The sequence below is a fragment of the Uloborus diversus genome, chromosome 4 (genome assembly GCF_026930045.1).
Source record: "Uloborus diversus isolate 005 chromosome 4, Udiv.v.3.1, whole genome shotgun sequence".
Lineage (NCBI taxonomy): Eukaryota > Metazoa > Arthropoda > Arachnida > Araneae > Uloboridae > Uloborus > Uloborus diversus.
The window spans coordinates 154,463,683-154,490,885 of record NC_072734.1 but is presented as its reverse complement, the minus strand read 5'-3'; the positions used below and the strand labels follow the sequence as shown (position 1 = coordinate 154,490,885).

At 31.3% G+C, this 27,203-nt stretch overlaps 1 protein-coding gene across 1 annotated transcript; it reads left to right on the top strand.

The window, feature by feature from the left end:
* Window positions 1-502: 502 nt before the first annotated feature.
* On the top strand, window positions 503-25,478 carry LOC129220095 (synaptotagmin-7-like). The gene is made up of 4 exons (XM_054854436.1): window positions 503-556; window positions 4,753-6,548; window positions 19,940-20,060; window positions 24,008-25,478. Exons 2-4 carry the CDS (start codon window positions 5,460-5,462, stop codon window positions 24,316-24,318), a joined length of 1,521 nt encoding a protein of 506 aa, XP_054710411.1. The 5' UTR covers window positions 503-556; window positions 4,753-5,459; the 3' UTR covers window positions 24,319-25,478.
* The last annotated feature ends 1,725 nt before the right edge of the window (window positions 25,479-27,203 follow it).

Here is a 27,203-nt window from a genome sequence, read left to right as displayed (position 1 = left end):
AGTTATACTTCGTTAATGATAACAATTGTTTTAGAAACAAAACCTTTTACTACAGCATCTGAATTTTGTTTAAAAATTCGTATTAGATATTAAGCAACATTTTATTCGATATTGAGTATAACTGAGTTAGGAAATTTTTTTAAAATAATGTAATTTCCCCCCCCCCAAAAAAAAAAACAATTTTCTTTTCTTCCTAACCTTGCTTGACAGGTTTTCGTTTGTTTAAACACAATCTTAAGCAATATATCAATGCACTCCGTCCTTTCGTAATAAAAGGATTTATCCAAGTTAGGCAAAGGATTTTCTGACGCAAAAATGTTTCGAATATCACTTTCTCCTCGACCTTGGGCATCAATCAGGGAAAAAAGAAAATAGCTTTGTTGTATGAATAGAGTGAAAAACGATGTTTATTCTTTTTGTTGACAGCCCGTATGGTGGAATATGTTGCTTTTACCCATACGGTTCTTAGAGTAAAACGCACTTGCGAAGAATGCTGAGGAAACTTCGATTCTTCCTTGTGGAGAATTCCCAGAACTTCTATGATGCCAAACCAGTAGTAAGTTTACGTAATATGAGCTTATGTAGCAATAACTCACGTACTGTAGTTATTTTTTAAAGTAAGTTTAACTGCATAAAAACTTACTACATTTAGTAAAGTAATAATAATAACAAACAATAATAATAAAAATTTTATTTGATTTATTTTCAGTAATATTATATATTTAAAAAAACAATAATAACAATACAAACTATTATTATATGCAACTCCGTCACCATCAACATTATTATTTTTTGTAACTGAAAGGATTTGACAACTGATTTTATTTGTTATTATCATTGTCATTTATTATTTTTCTTTAATTTATGTATTAATTAATTATTATTGTTATTGATTTATTTATTGTTATATATTAATATTATTATTATTGCTATTGTTTTTACAATTGATATTTATTATTATTTATTTTTATTGTTATTCATTACTATTATTGTTATTTATTTATTTATTGTTATTTGTTACTATTTTTATCACTATTGTTATTGTTAACTATTGCAATAATAATTGTTGTTTTTTTCTTTTATTATTATTACCCTTGTTATTCGAACTGTTATTTTTTAAGATTATTGTTATTATTTTTTATGTTAATTTTATTAGTTTTTAATTAATGTTATTATTATTTATTATTATTAGTAATTTTATTATTACTATTGTTATTTACTGTTATTAATAATAATAATAATAATGATGCTTAATGCCCACATTTATGTGGAACTCATATAGATCGCGTATAGGACTAACGTTTACTACTTACAAATACTTAACGTTTATTTTCGCTTAAAATTTGATAGGGGCTTTCTTTTGTGCTTTTTTGCTCAAATAATATTTTCTTTATAATTTGCCACATTATTTTATAGGTTTAAGAAACTTTTTTTTTTGTCAAAAACTAAAACAAAGCAAAACTTTTTTTTTGTAAAACATATATTTTAAAACACTTCCAATTTGAAATGTATAAGTTTACAATAATAGTTGGAATAATTATTTCAAAAAGAAATGTACTATCGAAAATTTGGAAACATGCTCTACCCAACGTTTAACTCGGGAAAATAAAGCGTAAATTAGACAATTAAATTTTTAAACCATAAGTGCATAATATTTCAACAGACTTATTAATAGTAAATTTTAAACAACTAAAATGGTGGGCGTTTTAAGTTGAAAGCAATCCTATTTATTAAAGCTTATTATTATTTTTTGTAAAGAATTTTTTTTTACAAATTTAAAATTAAGCTATTATTTTAAATACCTTTAAAAATATGGCAATCTTTTAATTATATGATAAAGTTACTTTGTAGAGAAAAAGCTGCAGCTTCAAACGTAAAGCAAACGCAAGCACATTCACTTGTGTTACTTTAAATAATATTTAGGAATTGAAATCAAAATCTCAGAATAGGTCTGCGTATTCTTTGCTGAAGTATTACGCTATAAAAAAATGCAGTGCACATTTTAAAAGTCAAAGTGTTACAGCACTATTATTTTCGTATCAATATATTTAAATATTAACTAATTTTAATGCAAAAATATTTTATGAAACGAGGGCGAAAATAAAAAAGTCATAACTTCAATATACCTATATTATAATAAAAATGTAGTAGTATCATATTATTTTTATGAAGTGAATAAAATTTATAATACTAAAATATGTTCCGATTTTGTATACTTTAACTTAACTGCTAAAACCATTTAAAATCATATTTACTTGGATAAAATTTCATTACTGCACACGAAACAAAAGTACAACTGAAAGACAAAAATATTTCATAAAGTAGCTACATTTTAGAATGAAAATATTAAATCGTGCCTTGGGGCTTTTATGTGTTTCTTAGAAATTTAACGTAGTCTTAATTTTTGCTGCGCGAGTTTTTTGAAATCTTTCAAACTAAGTATGTTTCATGGAACACAATGACTTCTAAAGCTAACGTATAAAACATTCATTTTGAAATAAACCTTTTAAAATACTTTTTCCGAAGTACTACTAAATTCAACTTCTCATATTATGTTTAAAAAGTATCGTGGAGAAATAGTTTCGTTTTGCTTTTTAAGATAATAAAAACAGTTTTTTTAATATGTGCAATCATCGGCATAAATAAAGAACCAAATAAGAAAGCCGCCATTAATGGTATTTGAGCCAAAAAAAGTTCAACGTGTATTTTTAGCACTTTCGAATGAGACTAAGTGAAACATTGTCGAAAATAAGTGAAACATTGATGAGAATAAGTCAAAAGAGAATAAGTGAAACATTGAAAATTCACCTAACTTCACTTATTATAAGGCTATCTGTTGGGAATGTAAATTCGAAGTTACTACGAGTATGCTTCTGTAAACTAGTATCTAGTGCATGAAATTGAGTTTAAATAAAAATCTAGCATACTTCAAACTAATCTAATATGACGAAATAAATAAATGCCTACGTGCAAAAAAAGTAACAATAGGAAACACAACGTTGATAAATCACAAACTTGTAAAATTATTGCAGACACGTGTTTTCCAGTTTTGAAGAACTTCGTATTTTAATTCAAACGAGCTGATGTGTGCATCACATGACTTCCTTTTACTCCAATTTAATGTCATTTCCCCATTACTGACAATTTTAATGTCATTCAAAATTTTACTCTCTAAATATCACCAACAGTGGCCAAATTAAAACAGATTTAAAAAAAAAAAAATCGCTAAATTTGTCGCCAAGTTGGCGACAAAACTTGGCGACCAAAAGATTGGCGATATATCGCCAAGTGTCCGCTAAATTATAACACCACTTGCGTTTATATCGATATTAACAATGATTTAAACCAAAAAAGGGGCAAAAGACCCCTTTAGAAACACCCGAATGCAACCAAAAGAAGAGGTGCACAACTAGACCCCACTAGGAGTCTACGTACCAAGTTTCAACTTTCTAGGAGTTCTTGAGTTATGCGACATACATACGCATATCCGCACATACATACATAGAGACGTCACAAAAAAACTCGTTGTAACTAACTCGGGAATCGTCAAAATGGATATTTCGCGTGTCTATACGTTCTTAGGCACTTTTCCACATGTGGTCGAGTTGGAAAAAAAAAACTCAATATTCATTCGATGGTGAGTAAAATGGAAATTAAGGTTGATTTTTGAGTAAAAATTTTTTCGCGAATACAATACTTCCTTTTTTGTAAAAGGAAGTTAAAAGTGTGAGCTTTTGGATGTTAAGTCATCCGAAAGTAAGTCTTTTGTCGGATGACTTCACACTGATAAGTTCACTCATTTTTAGATGTTCCTCGAAACATCGAAATTCATGTCTGCAGTGTTTTGCTATTTTGCGCATTTTTGCGCTATTGAACGTTGTGTTTTCTATTGTTAATCTAATATAGTTCATATTGATATACATCGGTTTTGAAACCCATTTAGTATGAAAGAATAATTTGTTCCAAACACAGTGTGTATAAAAATGTGACTTAAGTGTTGATACATATGTTTTGCTATGGCTTACTTTAAAAATTGTAATTTTCAAAAATATCTTTTTTTCGCTAAACGTGACAGTTAATTGCTGAAACAAAACTTTACAAATTAGGTTAGTTTTCTCATGCCAGAGTTCTTCAAAGAATATGGTGAGTTTCATTTACATTAAACTTTTTACTATGCTACGCTTTTAGAGCTCACAGATTAAAAAAGAGATAGAAATAATAATAAAGATACAAAAAAATTTTTAATAAAAAAATAAACGAACTAAACCTTAAATTATTTGAATCGTAAAGAAGTTATAGGCTTTTTGTTTACTTTTACCTTATTATACATTATCTTCCAGAGCAATTAAAGTTATAACACGTAGAAAATAGTTAAAACATGAAACAAAAGGTTGTTATGCAAAATAAACCAAAAAAAAAAAACTAAACTTTTTATTTTAAATTTGTTAACCAAGGCACCATGCTTTTGAACAAAGTTAGTCGTGGTATATTTTTAATTAGTAAAATTTTAATTATCACTTTTGTTTTTGCAGAAAAATTTTAAATTCTACAGACATTACTAATAATCCAAAGAATAATCATTCAAAATTTTTAAAGAATTGGAATAAAATATCTATGTTTTTAGCAAATTGAACATAAAATTTTAATATTCAGCAACATTTTAAAACAAATAACATTTAACCATCTGTGAATACTCATGAAATCAGTATTTATTGCTATTTTATTCCAAACTAAAGCGATATTTCTCAATAGATGGTAACCTTCCTGAAAACAGCAAGTTTGTCCAGCTGTGTAGGGAATGTCAACATCTGTATACGACAGTCCGCTACGTCACAGGTATTCTGACCGGAGCAAGAAGAGAAAGAACGAGATAAGATAGAGAAAGAGAATTGTGGCGGATCATGTGAGCATTTCACCTGTTGCTATGAAACCTACCTGTAGCAGATCCACTTGCCATCCTTCCCTTAGAACCGAGGTCCTCGTGCCACTTTCTAGTCCTTGAGAAGGAAATATTTAGATCACTTTCTCTTTTTAGACGATTGATTTCATGGAAGTATTTCTCGTGATGGTGGATCGTGTTACAAGTGGCAGGTGTTTGCAATGATGTCAAGCGAATTAATGTGTTCGAGACAATATTATTCTATTCTTATGGAATAACTTTTTCATACTTCTTTGTGATCAGTATTTTTGTTACGCCTTTTTGGATTTAGTGTTTTTGATTGCAAAGAAAAAGGAACATGTTTTATGCTGTACTCTAATTGGTGCAGATGTGGTTTTTGACAGGGTAAAGTTTTATAAATTTGTGCTCTAAAACGTGTGCAATACAATAATCTAGTCAAACGAAAGACATAATATTTTATTTCTTGAAAAAAAAATATCAAACGGTATATTTATTCGCAAAATGATATTTTACGTTTTAAATATTATCCCGCCTGGTTGAGTCAATCAAAGCATTTTCGATGGTTTCGTTGTCGAGTTCATCAGCTACAGGACATATAGCAAATTCATCAGCTTTCGCTTCGGCATTTAGCAGCGTGCATGCACTTGCAGCATCAAGCGCATTTGCAAGAAGCTTCGCATCAGCATCCGCAGCAGCGTCAACTCGTAACAGAGCATCAGCATCTTCTTCAGCTTTTGCGACCAATGACGTAAATGTTTTATCAGTTCCTGAAACTCCTGATACACCTTATCTGGACAGCAATGCGACGATTGACGTGTCTCCGACAAGTGATGTTCCCAGCAGCAACGACTTTCCAGTGTATGTTATTGCAATTATATGTATAGCACTACTTGTGATGACAACAACATTTTTGTATTTCTTATGCCGTTGTTTGGCAAGAAAAAAGAAGCGGGAAAACCAGTTGGCCACTATCACTCCTAAGGTGGCTGACCCACGGATGGTCGGAGTTAGGGCCAATCAGCCCATCCAGTTTGTAGTGCCAACTACAATCATTGTCAGTGAAAATACTGAAGATTCAGTTTCCGAAACAGACTATTCTTCAGGTGGGGCAAAAAACTTACCAATTATTTTGGACAAACGACGCAAACGTCCAGTAACTGGATTCCACATAAATCCTGAAGATTTACAGCATGGACTATACGTAGGAGTTAATGCAGCTTCGAAAGAAGGTGCATTCTTAGGAGATCTTGGGAAAGTTGGTTTCTCGTTAAGTTATAATTTGCTGAGGAATCAATTGACTCTGAAACTTATTGGAGCTACTGACTTGCCTTGCCATTTCTTGAAAACAACAGCAAATCCATGTGCTAAAATAGTTTTGCTTCCAGAAAGAGCTATAAAGTACATGACAAAAGTTCAGCGAAATACTATGAACCCGATATTCAACGAGACTTTTACATTCAGCATACTACGAGATGAACTGTATGAAAAGAAGATTAAGATTTCAGTTTGGGATTATGACAGGTTTTCACGGAAATGTCTTATCGGACAAGTAGTGTATCCACTTAAGGATTCTGGACTAGCAAATGTGTCAGCGCCTGAAGCAGTTAGTGGAGAAATTTGGATTGATCTGAAACAAGATTCCACTTCGGTAAGTTTTGCTCAGTTGAGTGTATCCTACTTGGAACTAGTATGTTCTACATAAAAGTAAAACTAACTTTATTAAATATAATTAATTAAAATAATTCTGCCACCTTTTCCATCCATGTTTCTTCTTAAATATTTTAAAACTATTGTAATATATTCAATATCGAATTTTTAAAAATATTCCACTGTTCAGCCTACGTGTTTTTGGGGGAAATCTCTATTATTTAAACCGAAAATACTGATTCTAATATGTTTTTTCTGCTACACTGGCATGTAGACTGACTATGCATGCATTACTTAGAAACACTGTACTTATTATTTTTTGGTTGTTTTTACAAATGGAAATGCATTTAAACTTGTTCAAAATTTTATGTTTCAAATTCGTATTGAGGACAATTAAAGTAGTCGTACACCAGATTTACAACTACTTAAAAACGTAGTATACGAGTATTCAACATAAAAATGAAATTCATTTCATTTCAAAATATTTTTGCTATCTTTTTCAACACCTTTCTTCTTAAATATTAAAAGTATTGTATCACAACCTATTCTTTTACATAATACAATAGTTTTAAATATTTAAGTAGGCTTTTCTTTAACAGAGAAAAAATAGTTAAAGTTGCTTAAGATTTTCTGTACTTGGACAAAAATTTTTCCTTAATCAAATAAAGTATATTTGTGTGAATACGGTGGTAATCTTTATCACAGTTCGTTGGACAAGCATGTTCAATGAAACAATAAAATATAATAACAGGCAAATATAAATATAGATTGAACTTAATAACAGGTTGAATTGAATACTAAGTTGAACTTAGTTGATCTTTTAATTGAGCTAAAAAATAAATGGAAAAAATGTAAATAAATAAGTTACTTTACAAATGGCCATTTACAAAAACAAATAAAGCACAAAAAATATTTATTTGTTCATGAAATAAACATTTTATTAGTGAGCAGCAATATACACAAATTTGAAATTTTTGTTTTGTTCATAATACAAAAGTCAGATTTTGCCTTTTCGTCTTTCGAAGAAAAAAAAAATTAAAACTGACTTTGCACTGGAAAAAAAAACATTTAAAAAATGAAAGTACGAAATACGTACATTAGCATTAAATGTACAACATCGTAATTTGAAAAAAAAAATATTTTGAACTTAAATCATGCTTAGAAGCAACACTTTAGAGTAAATGTAGAAAATAAGAAATTGTATCAATTAAACTAATCTTCAGATCTAAGAGTATGAGTAACGGATAAGATGTGCAAATGAAGTACTCTTTTATTAAACTTCTGGTGATGGAATAAGCAATGATAATTGATACGAATTTAAATTTTAAATTAGTGGAACGTTACTTGAACTTCGGATTGCAATATTAATAGGAACTTGCAATTAAATTTCAATTACTTTGTTCTGAGAAGGAACTTTGGTTGAAGAAACTCTAAGTGAAAATGAGGAGCTGTGTTGGTGTGTGCGTAAAACTTTTCTACAATAACTACCGACTGAATTAATTTAATGAAGCGTTTCTGTATTTGAAATTAAGTGTACAGGAGAGGTAATTAAAACAAGAAAAATTAAAGTATTAACTGCACAAGGATAATATGAAAAGCTAATTAGGAATAACTCTAAAAATATGATTGGTAAGAATTATGAGGAATTATTTTATTTATAAAATAACAAACAGATGAATAAAAAAAATACGAAATTAAAGCAAAAAGAAACAGGATGCAGGAAATAAGTCAATATGTTTTAAATAGCAAGGATAATATGAAAAGCTAATTAGGTATCACTATGAAAATCTACTTGGCAAGAATTACGAGGAATTATTTAATTTATAAAATAGCAAACAGTTGAATAAAAAAAATGCGAAATTAAAACGAAAAGAGATAGCATGCAGGAAATAAGTCAATATGCTTTAAATTCTTTTAGAAGTAGGGTGCAAGTTTGTTTCCCTAAAAAGATAGGACAAAATGTGAAAATTGTGAATGACTCAATAACAAAAGTATTATTGAGCTTCCTCTAAGCATTTGGAAATTGACTGTCTTTGTTTTTTTATAATTTGTGTTATATCGTAGAAATCAGAGAAACAGTAAGATATCTTAGTGGTATTTTTGGGATTAGATGTCTTACTGTCTTCATCACCAAGGTCGATTTTTGTTTCACTAAGAAGGATCTACCTGCTCTGCGCGCCGATTCTGATCTGCACGAATGCGCTTTGAATTCTGCTGAAACCATAGTGCAAGTTTCCTCCAACCATTTCAGTTTTTAAAACAATGATCAGAGACAGTGTAACATTAGACCCATTAATGCTGGCAACTTTACACCTTTTTTTTTTCTTACAGGGTAATTATAGTAAAGATTTACAAAATTTTGTAGCTACATGGATCTATTCCAAGATTTTTATGAATATGCATTTTACCAAACTTATTTTGTGTATTTTCATTACAAATATGCAATTTAATAATGCTTATTTTGTGTATTTTCTTCATAAAAAGCTCGATGGCACGTTACGAGTACAAGTCAATAAATATGCATTTCATATGAAAGAGTTTCATTTATATATAAATACTGTGAATTTTTTACTATATTATCTGAAAACGTATATACTTGTGGATTATAAAGATCAAAAAATATTAATTCCTACTAAGATTATTTTGAAAATTAGTCCTCTAAGTGTTAGACAATAACATTTTATTGCACACCAAATACCTTCATTTGAATTATTATTTGCATCTTCAAAACCTTTTTACTTAAAAGCACGAATGAATATAAATAAAATAAAACTACTTTCCCAATCTTTTGCCTTTTTACCATTACTTTTAGTCAGACCAAATCACAAAATTCAAATCTAACCCGTGTTTAAATACTTCTACAAAGTTCCATCTCCAGGGACTAAGGGATAATTTGTTTGTAACTCAGGTGAAGGCAACTTCATTTGTGGTTGCGATGAGTAATTTTTAATGCATTGCAACTCTGTAAATATATAGGAAGACATTTATGCCGTGGCGGATTTCCCATGTCGCAAATGTCGCAATTGCAAAGATTTATCCCCCTCGCGACAACAAAAAAAATGGGGACACACAAATACACGTGATAAATTTTTTACATAGTTCTGAGATGTATAAGTCCCCCCCCCCCCCCCGCCACCAAAGTGACGGGCCACAAAACCTGTGAAGCCGCTGCTGTACGTATGTGTTCCAAAATGACATTTGATTTTTTTCAATACTCGAACAAACACGGTTTTCACGAAATTGTCCAACACCTTCTATCCTTCTTTGTGGACCGTGTTGAAATCTGTAAAAAAAGGAACATTTTTGAGAGCTTTTCAATTAAATCCAACGTTATAGAAGTTGTAACCAATTAGATTCGAACCCGCTTATTGGAATGTTGGTTAAAAGGACACCCTGCTTAGTGTAATACATTTCGAGGGTTACCACATGGTAGTAATTTTTCATTTTCATTGCGGATAATGGAATATTTCGCAGGTTAGAATAATTTTCTGTAGCAAATTGGCTATTCCATTAAGCGGGTTTGACTGTAAAAGCAATTAATATTCAAAACGCTTGAAAACATATCTTAAATGCATAGTTATTAACTGATCTGTTTTCCTATGCTTGTTTTGTAAAACCACAAACACTGTAAAAGTATATATATATATATATATATATATATATATATATATATATATATATATATATATATATATATATATATATATATATATATATATATATATATATACATATAATAAAATAAGATGTTTGTGTGTGTGTGTGTGGCGCGCTTCTCGGGAAAACGGTAAGGCCTAGAAAGATGAAATTTGGTATACAGGTGCAGTTTTTTCCGAAGATGTGCACCTCGGGCTTCGATTTTTGATATTTTAATTAGAAAAAAGTTATTTATTATTTTATGTGGTTTTTTGCACTTTTTAGTACTTATTACCTTACAGACCCCGAACCAATCGCACCTCACAAACATGTTTCATACTATAGTGTAGGAAATTTAATTTTAAATATGATGAACGAAAAAAATTTGAAAATAGAGCAATTTTTGTATTTTTTATGAATTTTTGAAAAAACCTTTAATTTGCATTTTTTCCTGGGTTTTATGTTTTTCTAATATCATCCTGCGAGAAGTATCAAAGCCCCATTTCTGAAATTTAAGTTGGTAATAGTAAGAACATTTCGCCCTCTTTAGAAGAAAAAAGTTCTTAAAAATACGCAATAGTTTTTTTTTTACATTTTTTTTAATGCTCAACACATTATGTCTTTCCACGCATCGGTCGAAAAAAAGCGTTCTTCAATCTTTTATGCCTCTGACGTCACTACTTGGATTTCGGTTCGATATTTACGATGGAATCTTAATCTCAAACAATGTTAATCTTTTTTTTTTTTTTTAACTATATAGCTTACTTCTACATTTTATGCCGTGTTGACCATGTGTTTTTCCGGCAACGCTTGATTTTTTTTTATTTGGAGATTGCATTTATTTCTTTTTCCATTCCCCGCCCCCCCCCAAGCTGAACGTTTTGCTGTATCTATATTACGTTACATTTCATAGTTGTGCACATTAAATTCAATAAAAACAGCAAAATTTTTTTTTTCTTTGTCAAACGCTACTTGCACACTACGGGGAATTTTAGAGATAACCTTTATTTTTGCTCTACCGAAATAAAAAAGGCGGTTTTTTGAGTGATATTTTTATTTTTATTAGGAAATGGCGGGGAGGTTAAAATAAATAGAGATGGATAAGAAATTTTAGAGATAGACCGTAAAGGTAGATAGCCGCCGAAAGCGGCAATCTTGGCGTAAAAATGTGAATGGCACAAAAAAAGGTAGAGATGGATTGAGTAACACTGCTGCCAAATTTATTTAAACAGCCACCGAAGGCGGCAAACTTGAAGTGAAAAGGTAAATGACAAATTAGTCAAACAGCCGCCGTAGGTGGCTGCTTGCATAGGAAAGGCAAATTGCGTAAAAAGGCGAACCAGCTGGTCGCTGCAGGCGGCTAGTATATATATATAATTATGTTTCTGTCTTTTTATGCAATCACGAGCGTGTGTGTTTGTGTAGGCGCATATGTGTCGGTGTGTGTGTGTATGTGTGTGCAGGCATGTGTGTGCGTATGCGTGTGTGTGTGCATATGGACGCAACCTGGAGACGGTTTTCGCAAGAGGAGCAGCATCGTGAGGCTGGTCGACGCGACAGTGGTGCTGGCAGAGGGTGCTGGTGGGAAAATAAAATGATAGGAATTCAAAACAGTCAAATGAGAACAATAAGCAATCGTGATTGCTCAAAATAAAAAAAAAAACTAAATTTTTCTCAAAACACACGCAAAACATTAATACGCATGTAAATTGCTTCAAAACCAGAAGAAAAGTGACAAAATTTGTAGCTTTTATTTATCCCTGAGAGCAATACGTATGGGTGAGTTTTTACTCTTATACGTAAATTTGCACATTAAAAAATCCTAGGAATATTGAATTTATAGTTAAATGTTGAAGTAACCTTCCACCGGAAAAATATAGATAACTAGTTGAAACCAGTTACTTCGAGCTTGTAGGCCTTCTGGAGAAGAAAGTGTAAGATCACTAAACTTTGGTAAACATTCTTCTTCAGGGTCATCCTTAAACAATGATAACGCCCACACAGTCGTTTGGAAACACGCGGAATTCACTCACGTGAAATGTCTTGTTTAGTCTTTACTCACCTTTAGTTTAGTTTTATGGTTTAGTTTTTAAAATTACCATACACCTTGTGATGCAGATTTTTTTCACTTTACTCAGCGGGTCAAAACAAATTTCCATCTGGTAACTAATACTTTGAAATTTTCATCACTATATAAAATTTATTATAAAATTCAGAAACAAGACTTTTAGAAGCACTTCTGCTGATAAATTTTATAGCTTCGTGATACTAATGATTTGGATGCAATACGCAAGACAGATAATACGCAACATACATATGTTTTTGTATGAACATGGGTGAGAACGTGCAATAGAACGCATGGGGGGAGAAAGATACTATTGCAGCTCAGAGATTTTCTGTGTGATCACTGGAAACACGCGGGGAAGGTAATCAGATGCGCTGATACTACAAACTTAGCTGATACGCTTAACTTTAAACTTTGCTTAGAAGCGAAATATATCCTCCTTTGTCCTTAAAAAGAAATATATATATATATATATATATATATATATATATATATATATATATATATATATACAGTAAAACCTGTAAAGTTGACCACCTTTGTAAGTTGACCACCTGTCTATGTTGACCGCTTTTGTCAGGAACGGAATTAGTCATATCTTGTATAATGAAGGAAAACCTCTGTAACTTGACCACCTTTCTATCTTGACCACCTGTCTATCTTGACCACTAATGTACCCCAAATTTGGTTTGGAGTATTGTAAAAAACCCTTTGTAAGTTGACCACTTAATTTATTTTTTAAAACTTAATTTAGCAAATTATTTTATTTTATTATTATTTTTCTTATAGCTTTCCAAGAATATTTTTGATGTCAGACAAGCATTTTACCAACTAAATAAAACAGCAGCATAACTAAACCTCCTTGTAAGTTTAACCCCCACATTGAAAAACTACTAAGAACCCTTTAATTCTAAAAAATTGTTTTTCTTTTGTTGTTCTATTTGAGATTACCTTTTGTTCTCTCTGGTCAATGAAAACATGTGTCAGTAGAAAAGTTCAAAGTATTTTTTCCCAGATTAAAATTAATTGAAAGGGAGAAATCCAGAGAAAATTAGCTGACACATATGGAATTTCCAAAACTAGTGTCTAATAAGTGCACCAAATTTCAATAAGGAGTTATTTGTTGAAAAGTAGATCATCATGGTTATAAATGTATTAAATGTATATGAGAAAAAAAAGGGAAAAATTTGTTATTTTTGATTAGCTATGAATTTTTAGGAACTATTAATATCAAATACCTTTTTATAAACAATGATTTTTTTCGATCAATTTACTGAAATTTTAAATTTACATGACACATTATACGTCATTTTGAGAAAATAACCTCCTAAAATATTTGAATAACATTTTAAATTATTGTTTCAAAGTAGTGTTAAGCAATGAAAGTGAGTTGAACGGAAAGAGTGTCAATTAGTCAAAAAATGAATACATGGTGCAAGAAATGAAAAAAAAAAAAAAAAAATCATTACCTATAAGTTGACCACCTGTCTAAGTTGACCACCAAAGTACTGCACCGCAAGTGGTCAACTTACACAGGTTTCACTGTATATATATATATATATATATATATATATATATATATATATATATATATATATATATATGGTTGTTTTAGGTATTACTTATATATAGTCGACACATATAAAAGCGTGTTCCAGTTTAACCTTCAAGACCTCTGTTTTCACAACCGTTGTGGACCTAGAGGAATACATTTAATTGCAAAAAGGATTAAAACAAGGTGCAGATTTAAGATACACATGCACAAAATTTGAAAGAAAAAAAAATAGTGAAAAAATACGAAATCTAACTTTTTATACGGACCCTAGGTCCCCTAACTCATGCTTAGGAAAATGATCTCCACTGAAAAATAATTCCATTTCGAAAAGTTTGATATCATCGAGACAAATATTCAATGAGATGTATAACTCCGCATTTTGTGACTTACACCACTTTACACTATCATTCAATAAAACCTAGTAGGGGAAAATATGGCGGCTAACAAAGGTTTAAGCTTATATGTGTGCATTGAGTATGTTTTTTCAAATTGTGCGAGATTTTGCTGTACATTTTTGCGCATCCTAGCATATTTTTTTTTTCAATAGCAGTAAAAAATATAAGACATTTTATTTTTTTCACTTCGACAACCTGTCATTCTTCAGAAAGAGTGTTAAGATCCAATCTCATCTTTTGCATGGTCCCTTAAAACTTTGAATTCGAACATCTCCTAGGGTTTTGGTCGCAAACGTTTCAAATCTTTATTGTTGAACTTATTTTTCAATGGAGATTTTTTTCTTTGAATATTAGGGAACCTGGGGTCTATTCAAAATGTTCGATTTCGGCTGTTCACTAATTTTCTTTCTCGCTTCAAACTTATTTTGACCATTCTTGCACTTAGAAGTATGCATCTAAGACCAACGGAACACGCTGTATATACTATTATACGCAATAGGGAGTAACACTTTTGATTCAATTTTTTGTTGACAGATCATATAGGAATTTGCAAAAAAAAAAAAAAAAAAAAAAAAAAACTAAATTGGATGCGTAAAAGAAACAAAAATACAATAAGAAGTGCTTCGTAAGGAAAATAAAAGCATTTTAAACACCTGAACTTCTTAACTTGTTACAAATTGATATAAAAAAAATTATATACAGGGTGTTCCGTTTCAACCTACGAGACCTCTATTTTCGCAAACGTTAGTCCTAATGCGTACTTCCAATTGCAAAAATGTTCAAAATGAGATGCAGGGTTAAGGCATTGAAAGTATGAAGCAAAAATAAAAATGAGTCAAAAAATACAAAATTTAACTTTTTATACGGGCCCTACGTCCCCTAACTTATATTGAGGGGAATAATCTCCAATGAAGTATAATTCCAACACAAAAAGTTTGACATTAGCACGACCAATATTCACCGAGATATAAAACGCAGCGTTTTGTGACTTATACCGTTTTACACTCGCCACCAATAACACCTTTTAAAGGGAAATATAGCAGTTACTAATTGTTTAAAATTAAATTTGTGCATAAAGTGTTTTTTTTTTTTTTTCAAATTGATTGAGGTTTTGTAGTGTGTTTCTGAGTTATCATGGCATAACATTTGCATTTTTGCATGCTCATTTTTGAATAGCAATGAAAAATATAAGTACTTTTTTTTTTTTTTTTTTTGCTTCGACAACCTGTCATTCTTCTTAAAGGACAAAAAGGTCCAATCTCATCTTTTGTATGGTCCCTTAATACTTCTAGCCCGAATATTTTTTTCAGTTTTGGTCGCACAAATGACAATGTTTTTGTGTTAGTAATATCTTTCAACCTAGGGCACGTATAAAAAGGTAAATTTTGTACTTTTTGACTCATTTTATATTTTCTCTTCAAACTTTCAATATCTTAACTCCGCATCTGATTTTGAACTTTTTTGTATTTGAAAGTATGCATCTGGTACTAACGGTTGCGAAAATAGAGGTCTTTCAGGTTAAAACGGAACACACTGTATATAAAAGCGAAATAAGTACAGATAATGTATAACATTGAGTATTAATTTTACCTAGAAAGAAAACAGCACTTTAGCACAAGATATGACATCACTTTTTTAGCTCTAAATGTGTCCCAAATTTGTGACATCAGCATTGAGCAGAAATGAATCTTCTAGAAAAAACATATAATCTATTTTTTCTCCTTTTTTTTTTTTTTTTTTTTTGACGTAGAAACTTTAATATTTAATTCATTTTCTAATTTTTACTAAACCGCTTGCATTCGGTTTATTGAAACATATCTCTTTATTTCTATAAATGTGTTTCTTTAGGCAACTTTTATTCTATAAAATGGTGCATTCATAGCTTAAATATTTTTCAGGAGAAGGGTAAACATTGCAGATGAAAAGAAATTAAGCAAAAGCTATGGAATGAACTACTTGTAGTGCAATTTTTGTTTTAAAATAGTAAATTATTAATAAATAGTAAAACACATCATTCAGATACATAATTTGATAATCGAATTCTAATGATTCTTCAAAATATTAAAACAAACCGAAGAAGTTTTCAGATTTGAGCTAGTGAAAGTACTTTGGTTCAACAACAGTAGAAACAAAAGTTTATCGCTGATATCTTTTTTTTTTTTTTTTTCACACTAAAGTAAAATTAAAAAAAAAAATTTAAAAAACCTGGAATATTATGGCTTTCTCTCTCTCTATCTCTCTCTCTCTCTTGTTATGTAATAGTGTTCTAAAAACTATGGCTTTCTATTTTCGTTTACAAAAACCTAAATATTTTCTGATAAATACTTTTGAACTATTATATTGCTTTTTCACAATAGGTAGTTTTTGTGCGTCTTTTCAACCAAATGTTTGCTTGAGAGTTGGTTATGAAAATAAAACTCTAAATACTCCTTCTTCGTTTGATGCACTGTTTAGTAAATTGTAAAAGTAAAGCATCTCAATATTTTTGGTCAATTTTATCTCATTTTAATCAATTATTTATCGTACTACTTAACTTTCTCTTTAAAAAAACTTTAAAGAAAGGCTAAATTGAGGCAAAATCTTGAAAGCTTAAGCTTTAGAACGGTATGAATGAAAAGATAAATAAAAATGTTAGCTCTAATTCTGAAAAAATCAATTTCTAACGGGGAGGGGATATCAATTGTGCAAACTCAAATTATACTAAATGAAAATCAACATGTTAACCATGCACTTGAATATTTTGAGAATCACATACTCATCGTATTTCTAAAAGATAAGATAAGACAGGGTAAGATTTACTTACGAAACACGCATATACATAAGAAATAGTAAAAAAAAAAAAAAATAGTTTCACATGCAACGCAAGTTGAAAAAAACAACAACTACGATTATTAAGAAATTTTAAATTATAGTTCAACATGAATTGGTAGTATAAAGTCAACGCTAAAGAACGTCAAAGGCACTGTCCGCAATGTTAAAAAATTAGTATAATTTGGAGTACAAATACATAAATGTATATAAAACTACATAATATTTATGTTAAAAATATATCACAGCGTACACAAGTAGTAAATATTTCACATAAAACAATAATTTGTTTACATGAAATTCACCGCCAACTCAGACATTTCAGCCGAGGACTGCAGTTTCGTGCTTATTAGCACTCATCAGACCGGCATAGGAAGTGACTGAGCTGGAGGCGGAAAAAAGCACGAAACTGCAGTCCTCGGTTGGAATGACTGAGTTGGCGGTGTATTTCATGTATTTCTGCCTTAGCCCTGGCTATAGGGCGGTAACTTACTGAAAATAACTTGTTTGATTCCGAAAAAAAAACATCATAACTCGAATTTTTCTAAACACCAAGAGGGAATCGAGCAATTGCTCTTTCTTTGCCATTAAAAGTCAGAACCGATCGCTAGCTTTGATTTTCCCAATACCCTTTACTTCAAAATTTCACAAAATCAACATGAAAACAAAATTCTATTTACCTCCTTTGACATCCGGGCGGCAATAAACGTCTGTGGGTGCATGTCAGAACGTCATCTAACTTAGTGATTTCTCAAAGCAGCATTGTTATGACTGCGAATGCAAATGTTGCAAGCTGAAGCTGTAAAGATTGCAATAAAACTGGTGCCAAGAGCGCTATTAAAGTGAAGGACACTTCGGATAGAGCTCGATAATCCTCATGTTTTGCAAATACCTCGCAAGGTATCACATTTCCAGTTGATTTTTAGACTTTCTGCAGACTCCGATTTGAAAAGTAGAGAGTTTTGATGCAGCAGGCTGAGGTACTTTGCATACAATGTATTTGAGATCGGACATGAGGCATGAGCAAAATATAGTCAACTTATTAATACATTTTTATTCAAAAGAGCGTTTATGTCTTTTTATATTTATATTTTTTACTCTTATCGAATAAATTATAAGACCCAATCTATTTACCCAAAAAGCAAAATCATCGATACATAATCATTCCTGTCTACCACTTTTTCCAGAATTCAGAAAAATTTTCAAAACGAAAAAATAAATTGCGGAAGAAATAGGAAAAAAATGCGGCAGATTTTATGTGTCCTTTTTTGAATTACTCAAAGTAAACTAATTGTTACACTAATAAAATTACTCACAACAGAACTATTTGTACTTACTTCCGTAACACCATTTTCAAAGATTGATTTTTCAATAAAAAAACCCCACTATTTTTCGGCTAATCAAGAAAAATATACTTAGTCTGCAATCAAATCCAAGACTTAGAGTTGATTGGTAAAGAGCTCACTGCGTCATGACGTCATCACACAAAAACGAGCCGTCTTGGCTTTTAAAACCACTGGAGACATTAAAAGTTGAAGATAGCAAAGCTGAAAATATGGAAATTCGTTCTAAATTTGGAGGAGAAAGGCGGATGATTTTATGTTTCGTGCAGAAGGGCGAAAGATAGACTAAAATGAGGAAGGGATAGTAGGTCTGTATCATTTATCGAGGAAGAGAGCAGTTAAAGCTGGAAAAAAACCTTATGATTTACTTTTAAAGTTTTGTCAACGTCCTAAGAGCTCTCGAAAACACTACAATATGCAAATAAAGTATAATGAAATTTTTAGATACGTGCTTTCTATGAACAATTTCATCGCATGGTACGGAATTTATCAAGACGCATTTCTCGTAGATAGTACTTTAAACTTTAGAAGCAAATTTGCATTTTATCTATGCCTACCTTTTTTCTGAAAGTATATTAGCCTATTATTTAAAAGAAATAACGTTAAAAACTCGGGCATTACACAATAGCAACATTTTTTGGAAAAACAAGTTCTTGAGTTGAAGCGATTTTTACCCTGGTTTATTATTTGCGAGATGCAAAAGTTCTTGAGCTTAAGCTCGCTTTTATTAATATTGTAAGTGCATTATTAAATAGCTTTACCTTTAGCATGAAAGAAGCAGCAATTTGAAAATCTATAATTAAAGCATGCGAAGTTCTAAACTTTTCTGCTTTTTAATGTTGTTAAAATTATTAATGTATCTGATGCTCTTGATTAGCAATGATTGAGCAAAATACTATGTTTATGTCAAGATTTCCAGTTTATTTTGTATTATTTTTATTCCTACATCAAAAGGTATTTAAACATGTGATCCATATCCTATACCTGTTCTACATATGCATTACCTTAGAAGTAGTATATCGAGAAAAACTCATATCTTTTCTAAAGCAAGCAATATCGCGAGTTATTTTCCAAACAATGTCATTTGGCCTTTTTCTTTTTAATTTGCTTCATTAAGAATCTCAGACATGTTATTTTCTTAATACATTTTCCATAAGTTTATTTTTATAACGCCGCATGTAATTGAAGCAAGTAATATCGCTGGGTATTTTCCAAAAAATGTCATTTAGATATTTTCTTTTTAATTTGCATTATTAAGAGTTCCAGACGTGTTACTTTCTTAATACTAAACTTATTTGCGTAATAGAGCATGTAATTGAAGCAAGTAATATCTTAGGTTATTTTCCAAAACATTTCATTTAGCTTTCTTCTTTTTAATTTGCATCATTAGGAATTTCAGATTATGTGAGGTTAAGAGTTATACAGATTATGTAGTTGATTCTAAGAGTAATATATTGTTTTCTTAAGAAATCTCGTTTTCAGACAAATGCAAGGGGAAAAAAGTTATAGTTTTGTGTGTATGAGTATGAGTCAAAAATTTTAAATAATGTACAAATACTAACATTTATATTTTTTCTCAATGTTTTGCAGCAGTCTACTTCTGGAAATGGCGAAATGCTTTTCTCCTTGTGCTATAACCCGGACACTGCTAACTTGTCATTGAATGTTCTAAAAGTTCGCGGATTGAGTATGCAGCAGGGTAAAGAATTGTGTAAGTATAACCCCAATTTTTTCTATAAAATACCAGAAGGTAAAATTTTGGTTAATAGGGTTTGGTGGGGGAAAGTGGTCAATGGGGTAAAGTGGTCATAATTCAAAGAAATGGCTCTACCTTAGAAATAAATGTTCGAATGAATGTGAAAATTTTATTTTAGAGTAGTGCAGTTAAAAACTACATTTTGAATACAAAATTTTACAACTGGCAAAATTTTATTTGGTAAAAAAAAATATTTTGAGTGATTATGAATTTTTTTAAAATATAAACACCTTTTTTAACTTCCTTGGGAAATTTTGTTTGTTAGAATTATGAACAGATTGACTGCACAGGAAGCTTCCTACATGTCTCAAGAACTCATACTCATTAGCAGTTAGTTGAATCTGTTTTGAATTATTTTTTAGAACAATTTTAGTAAGATGGGGTAAAGTGGTCATAATATTAGGCGTAACGAATATTGTTCTTTTAAAATCACTTAATCTTTAAGTGTAACGCAGATAGAAATTAAATATTAATTTCACTTAATATGTATTGTTTTTAAAGTAAACAAGGTTAAATATATGAGTATATGCGCATGCATACGCATATACTCGTGTAGGCACGTATATATACGTATTCACATAAATGCACCAATAAACACGTATTTGGGTATCTCGTAGTATTTTTTATCTATACAGATATACATTCGACTATACACGTATATACCCGCTTATACTCGTACATATACGAACACTTATATACTCAGGTAGACACGACGTATATACACGTACGTACTCGAGCTGACACTTACATACTAGCATATGATATACATGTATGCAGGGTGAGTTTAAACTCTTGGGCAAATTTTTAAAAGGTGTTAGAGAGGAGGATAAGAAGTAAGAATCATAAGAAACATATGGCCACAAACTCAACGCTGACGCGCTACATGCACGCAAAGCCAGAAACTAATGAATGCAAAACAGGTCACAAATTTATTACAAAAAAGACAATTTTACACAACGACTTAAGAAAGTTTTAAAGTGATTGATGAAACTTGCGGCGGCATCTGTAATACATGCGTCGCAATCACTCTGTTGCAATTACGAGACTCTTGAAAAACTTTCATCAGTCGCTGCGCCTTTGTTGCGATGCGTGTATTAGAGCTACTACAAGCCTTACTTTTTTACAACTGTCTAAATATTTCTTAAGAACTAAAATGTCGGGTAAAATCATCTTTGTGTAACAAATTTGTGACCTGTTTTCATTCCATCGATTTCTGGCTTTGTGTGCATGTAGCGCGTCAACGACCAGGGTACTTAAACCTCCTTATGATTCTTTGCTTCTTATCCTCCCCTTTCACACCACTTAGATTTTGCCCAAGATCTTGGATTCACTATGTAAGCATACATGTATATTAGCGGATATACTCGTAGATATACGAGGATACATGTACTGGTGTTTACACGTAAATGTACGCATATACGTCTAACAAGTATAGAATCGTGTTTACACGTAAGCATACGTATATACTCTTGCTTCCACATATATATACGTGAGTAGACACGTACCAAACACGCACTGGATATATCCACGAATTAACTCGTGTATACCCGTATATGTATGTAAGTACACTACTGGCCGTTAAAATTGCTACACCAAGAAGGAATAGTCTGAATGAAACAAAATTTTGCACACGTGATAGCAACATTGACACTAGAAAACGGTTACAAAATGAAAGCAAAAGGGTCATTTATTACTGGAAAAATCTCACATGAATGGAGGTTTAAGTACCCTGTTGCGCCACCTCTTATTGGAATTTAAGAACCGATACGGTCGAGCATTGAAGTACAGCAGTTTCGTACGATGTCTTACGTCTTCTCGTACCACAGTTGCTGTAAACGCGCCACTAATTTGATCAAACTTACAGGCTGTCCAATTTACCGTCTCAATTGATCCCAGATATGCTCAATTTGTGACAAGTCACAAATCGCAGACCAGAGCATCACGCAGACCAGAGAAAGTGATAATGCGGAAGAGGAAATCCCTTTACACCCTTGCTGTGTTTGACCGAGCATTGTCATGTTAAAAAATGGTTCCTGGGAGCCCCGTCGTGAGTGTTAACACGTATGAGTTTCATCGAATGAGTGGCACGTTTACAGCAACTGTGGTACGAGATGACGCAGGATATCGTAGGAGACTGTTATGTCTCAATGTCCGATTGTTTCGCTTCAAGTACATCGTACATTCACGCTAGAGGTGGCTTAACAGGGTACTTAAACCTCCATTTATTCGAGATTTTTCCAACCATAAATGATCAATTTGCTTTAATTTTGTAATCACTTTCTAATGTCAATTTTATTATCACGTGTGTAAAATTTAGCTTCATTCTAGCAATTTCTTCTTGGTGTAGCAATTTCAATGGCCAGTAGTGTATCTATGTACACTTATATATGCGTATATACGTCGACTATACACGTATATACTCAGAAACTCAGGTATGCATGTATATACTCGAGATACATGTGCAAACACGCAAATTATGTTCGTTTTGCGCGTATATACTCGCATATACACGTGACTCGTATATACTCGTGTAGAGACGTATACACTCCTGTAGGCAATCACGTATACATGCTTATATGCTCGTGTATACACGAATATACTTGAGTAGGCACATGCATGCATGTATCTGATGTATACATGTATTTATTCATATATGAACATGTTTACTCTTGTTTACACGACACGTATATACTCGTGCATACCCGCATATACTCGTACCTATACTTGTAACTATAAAAATAACCGAAATATACAAATAATAAGGCTATTTGTAACAGTTTTGCAGCTGTTTTTAACTATGACCACTTTACCCCATGCTGTGACCACTTTCCCCCACCCCTTGGGGTAAAGTGGTCATAAATACAAAGGGAAATGAAAATGTTATAAAACTACTTAAATCAATATTTTTTTTCCTGAAATTCAATGTACGTGTTCTTTAATAATGCAATGTAAAATAATAACAAAAAAAGTTGAAGTATTTAAAGAATTTATTGTATTTACTATCCAACTAAGTTGAAAACCTACGATTTTATGACCACTTTACCCCCCAGACCCTATATCTTATATAGGTAAATGTGGCAAATTAAAATAGCGGGATAGAGTAAAATGTTGAAATATTTACTATGTCTTTAGTACCACCTAGATGGTAGCATTTTAACTGCGTAATAACACTAGTAGGCTATTCTAATTTACAAAAAATTACCGCCGAGGATCCACGCGTATGATAATACAAGTAATTTAGAAGCGTTTAAAAAGAAATAAGCCTAACTTTTGCTGTCGCAACGAATTTCCTGCTTAGAAAAACAACTTCCATGCATCATCATTAAAAAAATGTATTGCAAAATTCATGCGTTAAAATTAGTGATACTTAATTGTGTTTTGCAGCTTTGCTGATCTTTTTTAAAACGGTAATTTAAAATTTAGATTATGTGCACATTGATATTTCAATTTTGTGTACTTTAAACTATTTCTAAAAAATAACTATTCAGTTTTAGATGAGTTATAAAGTGTATGACTTTAGAACTGTCATTTTTATTGACTTCAAGTGTGCTGAAATTCTACAAAATAGAGCAACGCGTTTGTTTGTACAAACGCAGTCAAAAAACGGGTTGAATGCAAAATGCTTAAATTGAAAGAAAATGCTCGTTTTATGTTGGTTAATTAAATCAATCAAATTATTTTTGTATATTTTTTGAAACATTTCATTGAAACATTCAAAAACATTTTATTTAATAAACCTTCCCGATAACTCAATTAGATCTGGTAAAGCTTGACTTGAAAAATATAAATGTGTTTAATTGATGAAATAATTCGGATTTAAACGCAGGGTTGTCATATAAACATTAAAAAAAAAGCTTTGTTTATATACATATTTCTTGACTATTTATTTTCTTCCATTGCAGCTGTTTACGCAAAAATAACTCTCTACGTCCGGAGAAAAATGGCTCGCACTCGGAAGACAGCGTCAAAGCGCAAAGCACCCGAGTTGGAATTCAATGATACCTTCAACATCCATGTTCCACACAATGCATTAGGTGACGTTGACTTACTGGTGACTCTTTGTGAAAAGGCTCCAGGTTTAGGAAGCAAACGTGTTCTCGGAAGGACTCAAGTTGGTGGTAACTGTTTGTGCAACCAAGGACTGCAGCATTGGCAAGACATGTTAATGAGTCCAAAAAGCACTTGTGCACAATGGCATCTCCTTTGTGGATAAAAAGTTTCTTGGCACAAAAAATGGAAACCGTTATAGAATAAAGTATCAAGCTTGACATTACACTCCAGGGTCGCCCGTATGTACCACAACACGTGGTATAACCGATTGAATTGAGGCCCTGAGGACAAGTCTGTTTTTTTTATCCAGACCAGGAGCTAAGCAATCCTTGATCCAGCGTCCCAGGGAGTATTGATTTGGAATGGGTACTTGAAGGATTTTGTGACCACGAGAGTTCCTGCGATCCAGTCACGTTAACCATCCACTATTAAGAAACTTCGAAGACATTGGACCGGCTGGCATTGGATCCTAAATCCTCCAGTTACGAATCCAACGCCTTACTAATGACGTCACCACAGCCTTCTAAAATTCCAGACAACAAATGATTGTGAGTTCTAATATTGTTTTCACAATAGCATATTCTTCGATGTATAAAGCTATTCAATCAGCGCAAGTGTGCAAGAAAAAATTGAAAGCAATGATGACATTTTCTTGTGCAATCTGAGATTTTACGGAAAAATAAAAAAATCGCCGATTAGGAACCAATTATGTTGGGAAAGTATTAAGCGATAAGAATACAAGATTATGTTTTCCCAAGTTTATAAAGCATCTTTATTTCTAAATAAATGTGTTTCGATATAAGTGGGTAAAATAAAATATTTTTCGAGGAAGACGCAAACGATCATCATCAAATACGCAACACCAATCAGAAATTTCAACGCAATAATTAGCAAAAGTACTTTATAGCATAACTTGTCACGATTTGTTTATCAAGTTTACGTAAAATATGTAGTAAAATATGTCAACAGTCGCATCAAATCTTGTCTCATTAGAAACGGGGATACGCTCAGAAAAGGGAAGAAAAAGAAAAATGCTTTGCGCAAAAGAAAACAAAATGTACCTTTTCAGTAATTTCTAGTCATGACAATCTCTACACATTGCTTTGCCATTTCATTCGGTATGTGCATCGTATTACTAGAGTTAAGATACTTTCTTTTTTTTTAATGTACATATTTTTTAAACTATAACAATGATTCAAAGTTATTATATTCTTTATTTATAACTATTGCAAGAAAGATAATATTCTTTCATCATAAATTAATGTTGTTTTCATGTAGTTTTATGATCAAAACATGTTTTTTAAATAAAAGTTGCATAATGTACTTTATGAACTTTACTTCACAAAATAAGAAATTCGGCATTTCTCACGTTGCAAAAAAATGCAATACAAATCAATCCCTTCAATTTTGACATTTATGATGACAACAGAAAAATAACTCATATTAATGAAACCCGTTGTAAAAAGTATGCAATAAGTTATAGGTACATTTTCATCAACTTGTAATGAATGACATCAAACTATAATAATTTATCTGTTATTAACCAAAGCAAAACGTAAATGTTATAGAAAAGATGAAACATTGCAAGATATTTCATTTTAGAATGTATGTACACTGTATAACTAAAATCATCCAGATATTTTTAACGATTCACTTTTTTTCAAATTCCCAAAGGAATTTTGAACAACTTTTTCTGTAAAATTTGTCAAAAAGGAAGCCTAAACTCTAGTTTCATTTCTATTCTCATGCACAATTCAATCACCTGTGCATTTATGTGCCAACAACAACACTATTGAAAGATTCCAAAACGTCACAGATTACTTTCACGCAAAGTTCTGAGAGTTTATGGATTTCTACCAAATTCCCGTAAAAACAAGTTGATTTGTGAACATTTTATTGAATGGGTAGAAGTGGTATGAATGCAGATTTGGGAAAAATATTTTTAGCTGTCTGTGTAAAGATATACTGAGCGTTTTCGTTATCTTTTACGCATTAAACTCAATTACGGTGCTTCCACCTAGACTGAGCCACAAAGGATGAAATGCAGTCTCTAATAGTTATCGTAGATTTTCAAGAACTTAAATAACTTAACTTCCGAATAACTTAACAAAAAGAGTTAACATGAAAAATAGGTAAAAAATAGTGGTGCGGACAGTATACTGTGTACATTTAATGAAGTTTTTTTTATTCAAAATTATATTTTATATGATTTACACACACACGCGCACACACACACACACACACACACATATATATATATATATATATATATATATATATATATATATATATATATATATATATATATATATATATATATATACAGGAAGATGTAAAGCTGTTATTATTAACGACTCTAAGTTGTGCTGGAAGGTTCCTTATTTATTCCAGGGACATAATTGCATTTTATTAAAAATGCTTCTGAACTATTCATAACAATTCCAGGTCAATATAAAAAAAAAATGACTTTACGAGGGATATTTTCCTGTTTTTTAAAAATATATGCATTACAGGCAGAAATTAGGCACAGTAGCTGTCCATTGTTTTCCAAGAACGTACCTGAATTTTCTTCATAGTGAATATAAAGACGAAAAATAGTGATTTTGATCATGCTGTGTTGTAAAAAGATAGGAATAAGCTGAAAATTTCCTAAATTAAATTTAGTTCCTATGTAGTCAATGACTTTTCGATAGAGTATCACTAAATTCACGGAATTATTCCTTAACAAGATCCAGTCCATTTCGAAATTTTTATCTCATCAGAAATTGAGTAGTGCACCAAACGTTACCAATCTTTCTTGAACCTTCACCATCGAACCCCCTTGAATAGAAGTAAAGCACTACAATGAAATCAGAAATAAATAAGTTCAGCATAACTCATAACTTGATAAAATATGCGCAATCGAAGGAATTAGTTTTTTACTATGCACGGGCTAAAGATGAAAATTATAACTTTGAAGTTATATGTATTTGAGGCAATTTAAAAAAAAAAAATCCAGTTTAAATGTCGTAAACTATAATAAATATTTTTCTGTTCTAATAAGTTGTG